A 19710-nucleotide genomic window follows, 5' to 3' on the forward strand; every position below is an offset into this window, starting at 1 on the left:
AGCCCACGGGCGCTGCAGCTGCAGCCGCCACCAGCACATGGAGCAGGGGTCCCCGAGGATTGGGAATCCCCGACCAGGCCTGCGCGTCCAGCCGCGCGGACCCCGGGGCCAGCCTGGCCGCGGCAAGTCAGGCAGTCTGCGGCAGGAGCGCCGGGCATGGGCTTCGGCCGGGGGTGCAGGAGGCGCGCACCCTCCGGCCGGATGGGCGGCGCATTCAGGGCCCAGGAGGCCATCCCAGGGGAGCCCCGCCAGCCCCCGCCGGAGCCCGAGCTGCAGTGCCACCTGCAAGTGGTGCGCTGGCTGCAGCTGTGGCAACCCCGGATCCCGTCCTCCCGCCTCGCACCCATCAGAGCGGACCCCGGGGGCGACGCAGTGGCGATGTCGGGCTGTGGGCCCAGCGGTGGCACCAGGCGGAGAAGCACCACTCAACCCCATCCCTGGGCTGCAGAGGGCCCAGCGCGGGGGGCTCCGAGCGTCGGGAGCCTGTGGAAGAGAAGAGCGCGCGGGCGACAGTTAAAACAGGCCCTGGGGCAGGGCGCGCCTCGCGCTCCAGGGAGCCCCGCCCGCGGCACCTCCGCAGCAACCGCCGCCTGCACTGGGCGCGCGAGAGCTGCTAGGGCGGTTTCTCTGCCTCGGGCCTGTTGGGCAGGGCCGGCTAAGGTGCGCGTGCTCGCTGGTCCTAACCCTTCTGTTGGGCGTTTCTGCTGAGAGGCGGGAGGCGCTGAGAGTCTGTGCGGAGGTCCGTGCACAGACTGCTTTGCCTGTTGTTGCTCTTCGGAGGCGGCGATCCCGGAAGGCGAGCTGAAATACGGCTGCAGGCTACAATTTGCAGCCGACCATTATGGAAGACCACAAGCCAAAGAGGTGGCCCACCCTCAGGGACCGCTTGTGCTCGGATGGCTTCTTATATCCCCAATACCCCATTAAATCGTATCATCTGAAGAGGATCCACAGAGCTGTCTTATATGGTAATCTGGAGAAACTGAAGTACCTTCTGCTCACGTATTATGACGCCAATAAGAGAGACAAGAAGGAAAGGTAATGGGGGCCGGGAGCCGGGGCTGCGGGAGGAGGCCTGTGGATGTGGAGAAGTACCCCTTTGCAGGCTGAGGGCTGCGGGGCGGATGGTCCGGGGCTCGGGGTATGGAGGGGGCTAGGGGGTGCCCGGCTGGGGTGGTAGTGAGTGGAGCGGGGCCTGGGGAGTGGGGGTATATGGGGTGGCGGGGTGTGGAGTGAGTTGGGGGATGGGAGTGGGGAGTAGGGGGTGCATGGGGTGGGGGCGTGAATGGGCTGAGGTGGATGGAATGAAGGCTTGGGGGGTAGGGGCGTGGACGGTGTGGGGTGGGGAGATGGGGTGAGGGTTCAATGGGATAGAGGACTGGAGGTGGGGGTGAGGTGTGGGGGTGAATGGGGTGGGGGAAAGGGGTGCAGAGGTGAGGGGGGCGAGTCCTGTCACCAAAGGGGCTGGACTTTCTTTCCTGGCAGGCTCAGCCGCACCTGGGTTGTGGAAACCTTGGCGGGGGCGAGCACCCAGGCCATTTTCACGAGCAGCAAAACAAAAACAAATCTTCAGCTGGTTTCCAATCACTCACCATGCTGCTTCTTTATAAATCATTTTAAAGTGATTTCACTAATAAAATTCAGCATGTACAGCGTTTTATTTTTAACGTACACATTTTAAAGCATAATGTTACATACATTATGGAAAGGTGCATAATGAGAGAAATCATTTCCATAATATATCAACTTCCTGGCTAAAAATTCTTTGGATAAAAATCCAATATTTATTTGATATCAATGGACACCTATGTCAATCTGGTTTTCACTGAGGGATCTTAGAGGGAAACTTTGAAGTGGGAAGACGGTCTGTGTTCTTGAATAGAAAGACACATTTTTCTAAAGTTCTGAGCTGTTTCTGTGTTTATAAATTTTATATAATCCAAATAAAGTTATCAAACTGTTAACATTTTTGAATTACTCATGCTGTCTTTTACTATTGTGACGACATTAAGAAAACTTTTGAAATGGAGTCAAAAAAGACTTGCCTTTCTAGATATAAAAATGTGCTGTTAATTTCCACAAGTTATTTACTAACAGCTGAAACAACAAATCAGTGAATGGAACAGGTTAGAAAATCCAGGAACACACCAATATGTGTAAGAATTTATTAGGTTGGTGCAAAAGCAATTGCGGTTTTTGCCGCAATTAGAAGTAATGGCGAAAACCGCAATTGCCTTTGCACCAATCTAATAGAATTGGATAATGGTGACATTTCATATTAGTAGGAAAAGATGAATTACTCATAAATGAAGTGTCTGTTAACTATTTGGAGAAATCTGGCTAGATTTTTATGTCACAGAAATAAGTTCGTTATGGAATGTAGATTAAAAATTTTAAATGCACAAAATAAGAAAGATAACAGAAAAAAACACAAATGCCTGCTTATATTGATTCATGTTTATATTTCTACAAATATCACAAGCACACATTCTGAAGGTCGATTTAGCAAAATAAAAACATCCAGTTTATAAGAAAAAATTAGCAAAACACAATATGTGTATATACATATTAGATAAAAAAGTGATTTTCATTTTACAGAGAATTCTTCAAATAAACAAGAACTCTCATTTAAAATAGAGCAAAGCATTTATTTTTCAGATGTTCAAGCAACCTGTGCACATGGGAAAAAATATTTAGTGTTCCTGGGAGGAGAAGGTATTTAAGTTAAAAAAGGAATGAAATACTGTTTTCTATCCACAAGTTTGTGAGGGTAAAGGGTAGCAGTACATATACTGCTGTTGAAAGTTTACATTTCTGATGACTTTTCAAATAGACAATGTTTTGGTAAGTATCACACTGTAAAAATGTATGTGCCCTTCACCTATCAATTCCATTATACTAAAATATCTTTAGGAAATAGAGATACATGCAATTTGTTTTTCTCAGCACTGCTTAAAATAGCAATGTATTTGGAAAACCCCTTATAATGGATTTTATAAATTTTATAAATTTATCAATAAATTTCAGTGCATCCATAGGATGGGACAATATGGGACCTTTGCAGATGTCAGTAGATACAGATGTATGTTGAGGTGTGAAGATGTACTCTGAAAAAAAGTTGGTTTGATTATACATACACACAAACAATCTATGGTGTTTGTAAGCCAAATATGTGTACAAAATATAACATTTCTTCTTTTCTGGCAGGTGTATTGTGATATTTTCTCTTATCTGTGATGTATAAATGATCAGTATGTTTAAAACTTCTAGTAAATGTTTTTTATTAATGAAATTATCCTTGGAAAAAGAAGAAATATAAATCTTGCAAAGAAAAAATAATTCTCAGTTTCTATTTTATTTTATTATTTATTTCTTTGCTTGTTTGTTTATTTTTGAGATGGAGTCTCACCCTGTTGCCCAGCCTGGAGTGCAGTGGCATGATCTCGGCTCACTGCAATCTGCCTCTCAGGTTCAAGTGATTCTCCCACCTCAGCCTCCTGAGTAGCTGGGATTACAGGTGTGCGCCTCCATGCCCAGCTAATTTTTGTATATTTTAGTAAAGACGGGGTTCACCATGTTGGCCAGGCTGGTCTCAGACTCCTGACCTCAGGTGATCCCCGCGCCTCGGCCTCCCAAAGTTCTGGGATTACAGGTGTGAGCCACTGTGCCTGGCCTTATTTTTAGTTTTTTGTTTATTGGTATCTTCTGTGAACTTTTAGCCTCTTCAGAGGCAGAGGGAATATTTTTATTTGTGCTTGATTATTTTGTTATGCATAGATTTTAGTATATAAATAGGTTTTTATTATAGTTTTATTATATATAAGGAAACAATTTTAAATTAATTATTTTAGTTTATCAGTGTCCTCATGAAAATGAAAATGAGCAAATATAAGTGATTATCACTATTCCAAAAGCACTGCTTTAATTTATAGTTTTTTTCACAATAAACTTCCCAACTGTATGTATGCATTCTTTCAATCCAGTTATTCATCAAGCGTAACCTGAATACCTATTATGTAGCAGACACATTCCACCATCTCTCAGGACTCTTCCACCCTTAACAACTTCATGTTTACCTGCCCAGCCTGAGCAAGCTGAGATTTAAAATGGAAGCATTAGGACTTAATCCCAGTTGGATCTTTTATTCCTTTTTTTTTTTTTTTAAACAAAAGCAATTCTGAAGTTAGAAAATAGTGAAAGATAACCTTTAACTGCCGTTTCAGAAACTTACGACACTCTCAAATACTACTATTAATCATTGCAAATACCTAATTTACATAACATTCTGTAAGTATTGAAAAAAATGGGCCATACCTATTCATTTGAATCCTGAGTTTTCTTTGGATTATTTTTTTTTTGAAAATTGAAGTAAGAATTACTTTGTTTTAAAAATTTGTTTTTTTATTTTTGCCTTCTTTTCCCACAGTACTTTATTTAGGTGCCAATTATATGAGTAGAACTGCCTGTTCTATGTACTGTATCCCACTTAATGTAAGGCATCACGGATTGGGTGATGCCACATTACTTTATATATCAATAAGATAATGTTTAAAATGTTGCCAGTTATAAATGTAATAAACAATTAATTGTAAAGAGTATTCCAATGTCAGGAGATGTTAATATATAAGAGAATAGTAGCTTATATAAGAGAATGGTGAGAAAATGAGCATCTGAGAATGACTGAAATACAATGATACATCTAATCTTTAATAGGTACCTCAATGTAGATATGATTGTATCATTTTACTTAATTAAAATGTCTTTGTAAGTAGTAATATCTAAAAATTATTGAGCTGTTATTTGTGTTAGAAAGTGTTCTAAATGCTGTGCATAGATTCTTATGTAAGCATCACAGCAGTGTTCTGTGGGATAGCTACTATTCTCTTATATATTTTATTGATAAGGAAATTGAAGCAAAGAAAGGCTAAATAACAGCTAAGTGACAGAGCTTACAGTAAATTTTAAGCCCCAATTAAACTGAATCCAAAAGCCAAGGCTTTTCTATTAAATAGCCTGCTCTTTCATTAATGTGGTGAGTAATAAGCACTAACAAATGTTGTACTTTCTTCACAAGAAAATTACATATTTGTTTTGAAGACAGAGAAATGACATGCTAATTAATGCTTACAGTTACATGTTTTAAAAAGTCCTGTCACTCTCACAGGACTGCCCTACATTTGGCCTGTGCCACTGGCCAACCGGAAATGGTACGTCTCCTGGTGTCCAGAAGATGTGAGCTTAACCTCTGTGACCGTGAAGACAGGACACCTCTGATCAAGGTATATAGTAGCTGACTCTTTGAGCATGAGATGGATTTGGTTGAAGTACATAGGATAAAATGAATTTATCTCATTGGAATACCACCATATAACTAGTAGGAAATCCTACGGAGTGTTTATTTTGATTTTTCAGTATTTGCATGTTTCTCGGTCTAATACTGACAGGCTGTACAACTGAGGCAGGAGGCTTGTGCAACTCTTCTGCTGCAAAATGGCGCCGATCCAAATATTATGGATTTCTTTGGAAGGACTGCTCTGCACTACGCTGTGTATAATGAAGATACATCCATGATAGAAAAACTTCTTTCATATGGTACAAATATTGAAGAATGCAGCAAGGTATAGGTCAACCAATGTTATTTTCAAACTATCTGAAATGCATTTATTTTAACATTGACACATGTAAGGGTCAATTTTTCATATTTGGAAGCTCAAACATTCCTTGAATGAAAATATTTTGAAATGCCTTAACTGTCTAAGATTTTACTTTAAATATTGGAACTTTTAAAGAAGCATTATAGGGAACAGCTTTTTTTCCATGCACTTATGGTAAATAACTATAAAAACAAATGAATTACAATAAATTTGTAATTCATGACAACTGAATTTGGGAAAGGTAATAGTTAAGTGTTTTTCCACTAAATTACTTTTTTTCTAATCAGTGTGAAGTGACACAGGAAAGTAAAATTGGCCCTTATAAATAGGCTTTATTTTAAATTTCAAAGAAAATTAAAGAATTTCACAATAAATGTACATCTTGTTGCTGTTGACAAGTGTTGTATGTGAAGGTGATTTCATTTGAAAGTGATTCCTCTGTGGAAAGGCTTAAGAGGGAAAAATGAAGAAAAGGAGAGCAATCAGAAATGCACAAGCTAATTTGGAGATTAGGTAATGAGGGAAAATACTGTGGAGAGGGTTTTTGTGTGTTTAGTTGTTTGTTTTCAATTTATATGTTTAGACAAGGATCGCTTCAGTTTTGGGGATGATTATTCTTACTTTGGGAAAGAGTTTGTGAGTTGTAAAATTGCCTAGGGATCAATTTTGATAAGACTCTGAGGAAACCAGGTTGGCAGTGAATAGCGGTGATGAAGCGGCACGCAGTTCAGCAGAGAGAAGAACACATAATTAATGGACATTATTCAATTCTGGCAGAAACAGCCACTCAGATAAGCACCTAAACTCTACTCTCAAGTCCAGAATGTCTTGATGGGCAGGTGGGAGATAAGGAGCTTATAAACAGTAAAATCAAGTTGGATTCTGAGCTTACTAGTCTCTTCTCTACCCCTACCCAGGAAAAGTAAATGAAGTTTTCAGTGAATGGCTCTATCTTTTGCTCTTTCCTCTTTTCGGCCAAATCCCAAACGATAAAGGGAATTTGCCACGTGGGTGAGAGATGAGACTGAAGTGATTATCAACTGTGCTGGTTCGCAGTTAGAATTGTGCATGGCAGTAACCTGGGGAAATTAAAAGCGTATCTCTAAGTCTAGGATATCCCCTGAAGATTTTAATATAGTAAATCTAATATTTACTATTAAATATTACTGGACATGTATGTTTTAAAATATTTCCTTGAAGCTGGGCATGGTGGTGCCTCTAGCCAGAGCAACAGGTTAAGACACTGCCTCTAACAGCAACAACAACACAACAACAACAACGATAAAACATTTCTTGGGACACTGATACGCTGCTGGTTAAGAACTACTGAATAGATAAGTGTAATATAAATTCCCATATCTCAAACACACAAAAAATCTCTAGAAGAGCTGGAGATAGGTGCTGCTTCCTTTAAATTTCTCCTTTCCAATAATATTGGCCTGACTTTTACCTGTCTCTACCTCTGTGGTTGGGAAGTGAAAAGGACTATTATTTGCAGTATCTATCAGCATAAGAATAACACCTTTTCTTTGCCACCATCACTTATTCACTGCCATTCATAGGGTCGTTAGAAATTTGCTATTGTGGACTCTTTTAATAAGTAGAGACTGACTCTTTCAGGACTCTGAGTCTCTTTGTAATCATTCTGGTGATTAGGTCAATACATCATTATTAAAAGCAGGGTTCTCTCAATTACAATAGTAAAAAGTTCTAAACCTTTTTTTAAAGCTGAAGCTCTATTATGGACTGCCTCAGTATGTCAGTTAAGTACATAGAACTGTGGCATAATCAGGATAAGTTTTAAACACTGAAAACCATGAAGTTAGTAAGAATACAGAGAATACATATAGGTCATTATTAGAGCTTTAATTGATAAGCCATTGTATTTTTATTTCTGATTTATATTTTACCTAAAATAAAAAAATTAGGTTACAATATAGAAACTAGAATTATAAGTTAATATTATTTTAATAATTTAGTTGCAGCAGTCCTATGAACTAATTATCCATTTGGTGAACAATCTGGGAAAATTAAACATAAATTATGAATGAATGAATGTTGTAAAAGTGCTCAAAGTGGGTATTATGACTCTTAGTAACAATTTTTATTGCATTCTTGGGCCTATTTTGGAAAAAAAATCTGAAACTAAAGAAAGGAAGTATTTTACATGAAAATACTTGCTTTATATACAATCGCTTGGAGACATATCCATAGCAAATATAAAAATACAAGGTCTATAGTCCAAATGTGTCCCATAGATGTGTTTAGTTTGCGTCTACAAATTGCCTCAACATGGAAGGTTTAGGAGACTCGTGCACAGATCTGGATTCCAGGCTTCTCTTCAAGATCCAATCTGGTGTCCCTTGAGCCTATCTCAGGTTTTGGATGCTGTGCAGAGGTTGCCCCTTTCTATGAGGCATGTGGTCTCCATTTTGCTACTGTGCCTACCTAGGTACTTCACTTCCTCAGGTCATCTCCCTTGCCTCTGTAGGGATGACTTTACAAGCCCTGTTTTATAATATATTTTAGTAAATATTTCAAGGTTTTCAAGACATTTTATATTTATTTAAATGTAGAGTCTATATTTTATATAAATCCTTTGGTAATCGGGTTGAACTTTTGAATTTAGATGGTGGTGTTTTATAAACTATTTATCTTTATACATACCATAAATAATCATCTTCCCATTAGAATGCATAGAAGCTTTTTAAGGTGAATCATGGTATAGTTGCATAGGTTATGCATATTGCAGACAACATTATATTTTTCTCTTCAGCATTGCCTCCTAAAAATGCAAGTAATTGGCCGAGCGCAGTGGCTCACGCCTGTAATCCTAGCACTTTGGGAGGCAGAGGCAGGTGGATCACGAGGTCAGAAGATTGAGACTATCCTGGCTAACACGGTGAAACCCCCTCTCTACTACAAATACAAAAAATTAGCTGGGTGTGGTGGCACACGCCTGTAGTCCCAGCTACTCGGGAGGCTGAGGCAGGAGAATTTCTCGTGCTTGAATCCGGGAGGCAGAGGTTGCAGTGAGCCAAGATGGCACCACTGCACTCCAGCCTGGGCAACAGAGCGAGACTCCATCCCAAATAAATAAATAAATAAAAGATGCAAATAATTTAGTGGCTTTCATTATGCTATAAATAATTCATATAGGTCATTATTAGAGCTTTAATTGATAAGCCATTGTATTTTTATTTCTGATTTATATTTTACCTAAAATAAAAAAAGTAAGAATTAATTGGAAACTAGAATACAAATAAATTTTTAAAGGAGTTATGTACCAGGGTCCTAAGATTATAATTACATAAATATTGGCATCAGGGTCCTAAGATTGTAATTGAGAAAAACATTTCATACAGAGCTTTCTGACAGCTAAGATAAAAATATTACTAGAGAAAACCCATGGACTATTTAATAATAAGCAGTGAAATTTCACTCGAAGCCTATCTCTATTAATTCAGAGCCCGGCTCTCCGAATTAAAAAGAGATAGGCTTCAAATGAACTGTCAATCGTGTCAGAATCTCAGATGACAATGTCAGGTGCTCAGGTGCTCAGGAGCTCCTGACACTGTCACCTGAGATTCTCACACCATCGATAGAAGACAATGAGGCAAGTGTGTGTCACCCAGAGGAAACCTCTGCCTTTACTGGTAAGCTCTCACAACTGTATCCCTGAAACTCTCATTTCTCAAATGTTAACATTCTCCAAAATAAGTATTTACAAATAGGGATTAGGTGAAGTTCAAAAGATTTCTCAAATACTAGACACATAATGCACAGTTTTGTAACATTTTTCAAACATGGGTGATCATGGAGTCTCTCTTTTGGGGTATAATGTTCAAATTCTGGTAAAGTAAATATCCTTTGGAATATATTAATAGTTTAAGAAACACCGCTCTATAGATAATAATTTAGATCATAAATAAAAATACCTGAAACATTTATTACTGTGTCTTAGAGTTTGAGGACATAGAGAAAAAAATATAGCTGCTGCCCTCAAGAAGCTCTTGGTTCAGGTGGGAAACAATTAAATCCTTGAAACATGCCATGCTAAATGCTGTGACAGAAGCACAGATTCTTGGAACTGGGAAGTGTTTGAAGTGAGTTTTGGAGATGACCAGAGTTCTTGTGGTGAGGCAGAGGAGGTTGTTTCCAGGGGAAGGAGCAGAACATAGAAAAGCACCGAGGAGGGAAAAGAAAGGGACTACCTCTTACGACCTTTCAATTGTGTATATTGAAGCTCACAGGATCTTACTTACATAAGGTTTTCAGTTCAGTTGATAAATATGTAATTTTGTGATTATAAATTGTTGCTGTTATTTTACAGTGTGAATATCAGCCACTGTTACTTGCTGTGAGTCGAAGAAAAGTGAAAATGGTGGAATTTTTATTAAAGAAAAAAGCAAATGTAAACGCAATTGATTATCTTGGAAGGTAAAGACCTTAGTTCTTATTGTGTCGTTTTTAAACCTGAGTGTCATTTTAGTGTGGTAGCAGTCCCTCAAGTCACAAATATTACATTAATAAGAAGACTAACTTTTAATTATTGGGATATAGTGAGAAATATCAACACAGATCATCACTTAGGTAGAAAAACAATTATTTGGACTGAGTAACATAAAGAACAGTGTATAGCAGGATTCATCTCTCTACATAGACATTATACACATAAAAGGCTTCTATATATAGAAAGCTCTGTATATTGATAGATGTTTGTTATTTGTAATATGATGTGGTGTTATTTATAATGTAATAATGTGATGCTTTTGATTGTATGATCTTACATTAGCTAAAGGGGTTTCATGTTAGTTTTTCATTTCTACTGTGTTTTGATGTTGTTTTTGATTGATATGGGGAGGGGGAGAAAAGATAGCTTTAAATGGATAAAACTTTAATGAAGACAAGCTTTAGGTTCACACAGGACTGGGTTTAATCCCTAGCTTTCCCACTTGCTAGATGTGTGACCTTGGTAACATTACTTATCGCCAAGTATGTTTTCTTCTGTGAAAAGGAGGGTAATATTATATCCTTCAAGGGTGGTTGTGTGTAAGTAACATTATATATATATAATGTTAGAATGTCCAGCTAACAGAGCAAGGTGCTGATGTTTTGGAAACAATGGCTGAGCATATAAGTATGTGCATATATTATATATACACACATATGTATGTAAGAATATCATGTAAGTAACATCATATATAATATATACAATATATACTTTATAGATATATAATACACTATATATTATATATTTTATAGATAATATATAATATACAACGTATATTATATATTTTATGGATAATATATAATACACAATGTATATATTTTATATATATATGGTGTTACTTATACACAACCACCCTTGAAGGATATATTATTATCCTCCATATACATATATTTATATATAGTGTTTAATTAAATGCCTAGCACATGCTTATGAGCATCATTAACTGAAGCTATGGCTACTACTATTAGCATTCCTATTAATATTATTGTTTTAAGCCTGCAGATAGCTCTTATCTGACCCTTTAGCTGATTTTGCATTATAATGTATAGTATCAGACTAGGGAAGAAATGAATAATTTTTCACTTAAATTTGCCTACTGTAGATAGGTGGCCTGAGCATAGTTTCTTGCCCATCAAAGGACTTTAAGTTAGCAACTTTATGTCACACCACCCACACTAGGACAAGAGGCTTCCTTTTTGTTCCTTGCTTTTAACCTTTGTGGTAACTTGCAAAGATAAACCCTTGAGCACCCAAGATGCTTGTTTCTTAGTACATGTAATTGGGTTAATTCTACATGGACAGGCAACATATTAAGTTGATAAAGTATATAAACTTAGCTTTTAAAATGTCATTAAAGTTTTTAATTACCTCTCTGTTATTTTAGATCAGCCCTCATACATGCTGTTACTCTTGGAGAAAAAGATATAGTCATTCTTCTTCTGCAGCACAATATTGATGTGTTTTCTCGAGATGCGTTTCAAAAGATTGCAGGAGATTATGCCAGTGAGGCTAAGAATAGAGTGTAAGTCTTTACATAAAAAGGCTAGTGAACACTAAATTGAAGTTTAAAATAATTGTAACAATTGCATCTTATATATCAGGTGAGATTTCATAGTTTGGTTCAAGTAGTTTTCAAGTGACAAATTTTCAAGTTTTTAAGTTTTCGAGAGTTGTGCAACTTCATCAGCCAGAAATCAAGCAAAAGAAATCAAGCAAAAGGCTAGATAAGTAGCAGTAGGTGCAGGATTCTTGATTTGGATACTTTTAGGACTTTTCTCCTTAGGGATTCCAATGTTGTACATTTTATTTCTAGTATAACCCCTATGCATAGGATAAAGTAGTTTCACATCTTTGATTTTTCTAATTAGTTATTTGGGTCTCAAAATGTCCAGTTTATCAAAAAACCTTGTGCTGTGTACTGGGGACCATCTACTATAGCCTGATCATTGAATTTTTCAAGAACCTAAGGGATTCCCTAAGTCCAAGGAAGACAATCAGTGTCTACAAGTCAGAAGGAGAAGGGGAAAGGGCATTCTAATCATTGCTTTGTTTTCATTGATTCTGTTGCTGCTTTCTTGCCATTGAAAGTGCTCTTGCAGTCTGGTAGTGATTAACCTTTGCCACCAGGATGCCCTTTCTGTTTGAGATCCCTCAATCTTCATGTTGATCCATAAAAAGGCTTCAAAGTTACAACTGTTTTTTTTTAGTTCACTTGCACATACTTATATGCTAAGCCATTGTTTCCAAAACAGCAGAACCTTGCTCTGTTAGCTGGATATTCTAACTTTATCAACACACATACAGAGCAAATTGACACTCTCACCCACTCTCAAAACCTGATGTAAAGCCCACATTTTAACCTGGGCTTCTAGACCTTCAAGGTGAGTTTTTTTTTTGAGTCCCTTTTTTTTCTCTTTAAAGCAAATATTAGTTGGGATAGTTCTCAACTATCAGAGATATTCAAATAACGTTGTAGAGAGAGATCACAGTTTTTTTCTTTATTGCTACCAGATCTGTACCCAGAGACTTTTTAAATAAACAATATAAGAGCTTTTCTCAGGCAGTGGAAGCTTCTATGCCATCCTTCCTTAGAGTAGTAGGCATCAACTTGTGGTTGGCCCCTCAAGTGATCTGTTTTCTATAATAATGAAGATCTCTCAAGCTGCTTGCATCACTATCTCAAGTTTATAAAATATTTTCGGATTCTACTTCACAGGAAGCCATTCATTGGAATTATCTAAGTCTCAAGCTTGTTAGATTTAACACAGCTAACCCTCATCCATGACTTAGCAGCAGTTATATGTAAAAGTAAGGCTTTGTGCTTGCTTTGGCAGCACAAATACTAAAATTGGAACAATACGGAGAAAATTAGCATGGTGAAGCATTTCATATTTTGCAGTCACGGGAAGGTCATTTGACTGTTTGCTGGCTAGCTAAGTCATAGTTTGAATCAAAACAAAATGGGTGGCCCCTTATATTAGAATTGTGATTTTTCACTACAAAAACATTTGTGTAAGGTGATCTATAAACTGAGAATGGAGATAAGTAACACATGGGGTGTTGTGTAAATATTTTGTTAGTATGTATCTTGGAAATGAGAAAATGTCAACCTGCATCTACTTCATGGAACTTAAAAAAAATGAAAGTAGGGTTTTGTCTTCCATGTCAGTTGGAGATAACATCACTTATGGAGATGAACCATCATTCTAGCAAACATCTGCTCCTTCAGTTAGAGTCTGTAGAGAAGTAATAGTGGTAGCCCAAGCCAGATCTTGACATCTGTTAGTTTTCTGCCCTTGGAATTGATGAGCTCAATAATAGTTAACAATCGTGTTACCTATTTTAATTAAATAATGTATTCATAAGTTATTTATGAATTATGAAATAGTTGAGATAACCCTGAATTATAAGCCACAAATAATAGAACAATAAGCAAAATTAGGACTTAACATTTTTCTTAAACTGAAGCATTTGAATATTAGAACCTATGAAAAAATACACATTGGGTTTGATTTGGGATTTCAAAATAGTTTCAGCAATAAAGTTCAAGAACAAACTCCACTGCTTTACTATTTCTTTGTGAATGTTAAAAATGCTGCTTCATTAAACCTATATAACAACCTAGTGAAAGAAGATAGTAAAATCTAGAAGAAGACATTGTGCCTAAGAGAAGCAACTTGTTTAAGAGCAAATACCTGTTGGCTATAGAGCCAGGACCTTCCAGTAAGAGCCAGGAAGGTGACTTTCCATTATGTCAAGCTGATGTGAGATAGTTTGCTGAGCTATACTGCCTTCACTTCATGAGTACTTCACCTGTTTTTATTATTTAATTAGAAAGGTACTAAGAAGTTTGTAGAGCTTACAGAAGAGAAGTGTATAGGATAATTAACATCCTGATATTGTTCAAGATACTCTAATAATTTAGTATATTTGGTAAATGTTTTTGATAATAGTATTAAAATATTAATTTCATTTATTTTTATGCATAGCATTTTCGAACTAATTTATGAATACGAAAGAAAGAGATATGAAGATCTTCCTATAAATAGCAATCCAGGTAAGATTTCTGATAGTGAATTACTCTTGATGGTACTACCATAGATAAAAAAGAATAAAGATATTTTGATTACAAAAAAGCAGTTTAAAAAAATCACTGTTTAAATTGCACACATTTAAAAAATACTTAGTAGTCTAGATTTTATAATTATTTAAAAAGTTAATTGTAGGTAATTTATAATGTCAGTATTGTTTGAAAAAAATTATTATTTAATTATGGTTCCTAATATTCTAGATGACCTTTTTGTGTAAATAAGAAAACAAATTTTTAAGTTATTATGTTGTATGTTTTTTTATAGTCACATAATAATGAATTAGACTTTTTATATAATTAGAACTTCTGTTTAATTTGTAAAATAAATTCTTTGCAATTACTAAATGAATCAATAATTACAGTTGGCCCTTGAACAACATGGGATTTAGTGCTGCCAATCCCCATGCTGTTGAAAATACATATTTGGTATGTTGTATATATTATATATTGTATTCTGAGTACAAGAAAGTAAGCTAGAGAAAGAAAGCTTTTGCAGTAGTTAAAGCTGTAGTTTCCTCGTAGTTCGATGCTTGAACTACTCTCAATCTAGTGTAAGGTGTTCACCCATCCATGGTAAAATAAAGTAAATTTACTCCATTTACTCATTTTAAAATGTTGGTCTTTTTCTTGCCTGTATGCCTTCTTTATTTGTTTTACTTAATTTTTTATTTATAAAAAAACAATAATAGTTGATAGGGACTTTTTTTCCTGTGAAAACCATCAGTGAAGAGGCCATGTTGATCTAGGAAATATAAACATATGTATTTGGTGGCAGTAGAAATATAAAGCAGAAGCAGAAAATAGGTACAGTTAGTTAATATGATTTAGTGAACATTGAATGTAAAACATTAGTGAGGAGAGAGAAATCTTGGATCATTCATAGGTTTCTGGGTTGTGTACTGGCCTTTATACTGCACACAAGAAAGGAGTAGGACGTGTTCACTGAATGGAGAAGTACAGCTGGTCAACAGGGAAGAATAACTTCCCTTTCCTCCAAATCTGAGGTTGGAGATGCAGACGTAGAATGATGTTATTATAATTATTAGGCAAAGTCATCGATCTCAATGAGCTGTCCATGATGCAGATGTAGAAGGAGAAGCAATCCTGTGACAAAACCCTGGGAATGTCAACGTTCCCTCCCCACCCCCAGGAAAAAAAGAGTTGGTAAAGGAGAATGAGCAGTGGCTAGAGAAAAGTAGGAGAGGAGTCAGAGGAAGTGATGTTGCAAAAATAAAAAAAGTGAGAATTTTAAGGAGGGAGTATCAATTCTAACAAGTAAGATTACTCAAAAGCCAATTAGATTTAATTTTTAAAAGCTCTTTGGCAGTACCCTTTTCAAAAGAACCATTTTTGAGGTGTAATGTGGGCTATTGATGTGATTGGTATGTCTGTTGTCCAAATATGGGGAACAAATCTACCAAGATCCTGCGTAACCCTTTTGTAACTGCAGAAGCTACATGCACAGGGTCAGGGAAAATGGTCTTGACTTCTGAGTACATGTGCCCACACTTTTACAGAATTGTCAAAACCTAAGGGTAATGTGTGAGAAAAACTATGGTCTTCTTATCTACTCCTTGTGGAAATACTTAGTTTGTACTGAAATCCCTGATAAGTTCTTCTGGATGCATTCTGAAACAAAAGTCTGGCAGCAGTAACTGGAACCAGCTTGTCCAAAGCACATACATCCCAACTCCCTCCAACATGGAATCATATAACACAGCCGCATTTCAAGAGTTTCAAGTTTCAATCAGAAGTAGTCTACAGACATGTGCATGTGTCTTTATAGCAGCATGATTTATAATCCCTTGGGTATATACCCAGTAATGGGATGGCTGGGTCAAATGGTATTTCCAGTTCTAGATCCCTGAGGAATCGCCACACTGACTTCCACAAAGGTTGAACTAGTTTACAGTCCCACCAACAGTGTAAAAGTGTTCCTATTTCTCCACATCCTCTCCAGCACCTGTTGTTTCCTGACTTTTTAATGATCGCCATTCTAACTCTGGTGTGAGTTGGTATCTCATTGTGGTTTTGATTTGCATTCCTCTGATGGCCAGTGATGATGAGCATTTTTTCATGTGTTTTTTGGCTGAATAAATGTCTTCTTTTGAGAAGTGTCTGTTCATATCCTTCGCCCACTTTTTGATGGGGTTGTTTGTTTTTTTCTTGTAAATTTGTTTGAGTTCATTGTAGATTCTGGATATTAGCCCTTTGTCAGATGAGTAGGTTGCAAAAATTTTCTCCCATTCTGTAGGTTGCCTGTTCACTCTGATGGTAATTTATTTTGCTGTGCAGAAGCTCTTTAGTTTAATTAGATCCCATGTGTCAATTTTGGCTTTTGTTGCCATTGCTTTTGGTGTTTTAGACATGAAGTCCTTGCCCATGCCTATGTCCTGAATGGTATTGCCTAGGTTTTCTTCTAGGGTTTTTATGGTTTTAGGTCTAACGTTTAAGCCTTTAATCCATCTTGAATTAATTTTTGTATAAGGTATAAGGAAGGGATCCAGTTTCAGCTTTCTACATATGGCTAGCCAGTTTTCCCAGCACCATTTATTAAATCGGGAATCCTTTCCCCATTTCTTGTTTTTGTCAAGTTTGTCAAAGATCAATAGTTGTAGGCATGCGGCATTATTTCTGAGGGCTCTGTTCTGTTCCATTGGTCTGTATCTCTGTTTTGGTACCAGTACCATGCTGTTTTGGTTACTGTAGCCTTGTAGTATAGTTTGAAGTCAGGTAGCGTGATGCCTCCGGCTTTATTCTTTTGGCTTAGGATTGACTTGGCAATGCGGGCTCTTTTTTGCTTCCATATGAACTTTAAAGTAGTTTTTTCCAGTTCTGTGAAGAAAGTCATTGGTAGCTTGATGGGGATGGCATTGAATCTGTAAATTCCCTTGGGCAGTACAGCCATTTTGACAATATTGATACTTCCCATGAGCATGGAATGTTCTTCCATTTGTTTGTATCCTCTTTTATTTCATTGAGCAGTGGTTAGTAGCTATTCACAATAGCAAAGACATGGAACCAACCCAAATGTCCAACACTGATAGACTAGATTAAGAAAATGTGGCACATATACACCATGGGATACTATGCAGCCATAAGAAATGATGAGTTCGTGTCCTTTGTAGGGACATGGATGAAGCTGGAAACCATCATTCTCAGCAAACTATGGCAAGGACAAAAAACCAAACACTGCATGTTCTCACTCATAGGTGGGAATTGAACAATGAGAACACATGGACACAGGAAGGGGAACATCACACACTGGGGACTGTTGTGGGGTGGGGGTAGGGGGGAGGGATAACATTAGGAGATCTACCTAATGCTAAATGGTGAGTTAATGGGTGCAGCACACCAACATGGCACATGTATACATATGTAACAAACCTGCACGTTGTGCACATGTACCCTAAAAGTATATATAAAAAAAAAAAGTAGCCTACAGACGAGCAGTTTGGAGAAGCTGACGTCTTTTATATAATGTCATGGAGAAAAATATAAGGTGATATGCTAAGTATAGCAAGTCTCTGTGTTCTGGGACACTTTGTTTTAGTGCAATTCCCTTTTCATGACCTCTTGTAATATCTCTGCTTTTACTGTTTTTTTTTTTAATTTCATCCCTAAAGAAAATATTATTAGAACACATTTCTAACACAGGTATTTTTGACAACTATATAGGATTTTCTTTTAAGAGAATTAGCTACCTATTTTAAAGTATATCTGGTATTCTATTAATCTTTAATGCTAAACTTCTTTATATCTTTAGCACAGTGACAGTGTAAGTGATGCTGCTCCTTTAAGATTTTAAGTTTCTTTAAAATTTTCAAACTTTATATGTCTTTTAAATTTTCAAACTTGACATAGTTTTAATGTAAAACACTTTTCTGGTATTATATTTCTTCAAATATTAGTAATCTGTTACTTAGCTGGAATATTTGGTCAGTTGGATTACCACACTTTTAACCATCTATATATAAGTTTCTTGATTTTTTTTTTTTTTGAGATTGAGTCTTTTGCTGTTTCCCAGGCTGGAGTACAATAGTGTGATCATAGCTCACTGCAGCCTCAAACTTCTGGGTTCAGGTGGTCCTCCTACCTCAGCCTCCTAAGTCGGTGAGACTGCTACAAGCATATGCCACCACACCAAGCTAACTTTTTTATTTTTTATTTTTTAGAGACAAGGGTCTCTCTCTGTTGCCCAGGCCAGTCTCAAATTTTTGGCTTCAAGTGATCCTCCTGCCTCAGCCTCCCAAAGTGCTGGAATTATAGTCACGAGCCATCGTGCTGGTCTATAACTTCCTTTATTCCCCAAAATGAGTTTAAAGTCCTATTGGCCCTTAATAAGAAAAACCCACTGTTTGGGAGCTGAAGTGGATAACTCATCCTACATTTTAAATGCAGTTTTTGACTTTTTGACCTGTTCTATGAAGAACTGCCCTTAACAGATGATATTTAGTTTTAATAGATATTTTTAGTTTTATTAGAACTTAAGAAAAAAGATTAGAAATAAATTAAATGAGCTCTATGATCGATAGTACAGTATTATAGCCAATGGCTACATATATTTCTATAATTATCACAATGACCTGAATGATGCAAATTATTTTATGTATGTTTTTATTAATAGATTTTTTTTTTCGAGACTGAGTCTCGCTCTGTTGCCCAGGCTGGAGTACAGTGCCACGATCTCGGCTCACTGCAAACTCTGCCTCCTGGGTTCAAGCACTTCTCCTGCCTCAGCCTCCCAAGTAGCTGGGACTACAGGCATGCACCACCACGCCCAGCTAATTTTTATATTTTTAGTAGAGACGGGGTTTCACCGTGTTAGCCAGGATGGTCTCCATCTCCTGACCTTGTGATCCACCCGCCCCAGCCTCCCAAAGTGTTTGGATTACAGGTGTGAGCCACCGCCCCCAGCCTACTAATACATTTTAGAGACAGGGTCTCACTCTGTTTCCCAGGCTGGAGTGCAATGGTTGTTCACAGGCACAATCTCCACTGCAGCCTCAAACTTTTGATCTCAAGCAATCTTCCTGCCTCAGCCGTTGGAGTAGTTGGGACTACAGGTGCGTGTCATTGCACCTGGCCTGATCCCCAGTTATTATAAAAGAAACCTTGGTGAGTTGAAGACAATTGGCTGTGATCTTTTTGTTTCTCTTCTAGAAGCTTTCATACTATGGGATATATTTTTAATCATCCATATTCTCAAATTTTTATTCTGGTTAAAATAGGATTGCTGCTTGTTTTTCATTATTTTTTGGCATAATTATTTCTATTCCCTTATGGGTTTATTCATGCGGAAATGCAGGAATCTCAAAGGCAACTGTTAAGGAGAACAGATTAGGGAAAGGTGTTTTATAAACAGCCTTCTGATCATAGTCACAGGTCACATCACCTTAAAGAAAACTAATTTCATATAATGCCACTATGTCAGAGTTTCCCAAGACCATCTC

At 37.3% G+C, this 19710-nt stretch overlaps 1 protein-coding gene across 8 annotated transcripts in view; it reads left to right on the plus strand.

The window, feature by feature from the left end:
* LOC101125154 (ankyrin repeat domain-containing protein 36C) overlaps positions 1 to 19710 on the plus strand; it is a 156667-nt gene continuing 136957 nt past the window's right edge. For 2 of the 8 annotated variants that reach the window (XM_063695572.1, XM_063695573.1), the window contains exons 1-6: positions 680 to 1038; positions 5165 to 5279; positions 5445 to 5618; positions 9988 to 10094; positions 11552 to 11689; positions 14157 to 14224. In XM_063695572.1, the coding sequence (XP_063551642.1) occupies positions 842 to 1038; positions 5165 to 5279; positions 5445 to 5618; positions 9988 to 10094; positions 11552 to 11689; positions 14157 to 14224 (799 nt within the window). In that variant the 5' untranslated portion in view covers positions 680 to 841. Of the gene's footprint in view, positions 1039 to 5164; positions 5280 to 5444; positions 5619 to 9987; positions 10095 to 11551; positions 11690 to 14156; positions 14225 to 19710 lie in introns of all 8 variants that reach the window. The other 6 variants (XM_063695574.1, XM_063695575.1, XM_063695571.1 and 3 more) reach the window with 6 other exon arrangements.

The sequence above is a fragment of the Gorilla gorilla genome, chromosome 12, assembly GCF_029281585.2.
Source record: "Gorilla gorilla gorilla isolate KB3781 chromosome 12, NHGRI_mGorGor1-v2.1_pri, whole genome shotgun sequence".
NCBI classification, from domain to species: Eukaryota; Metazoa; Chordata; class Mammalia; order Primates; family Hominidae; genus Gorilla; species Gorilla gorilla.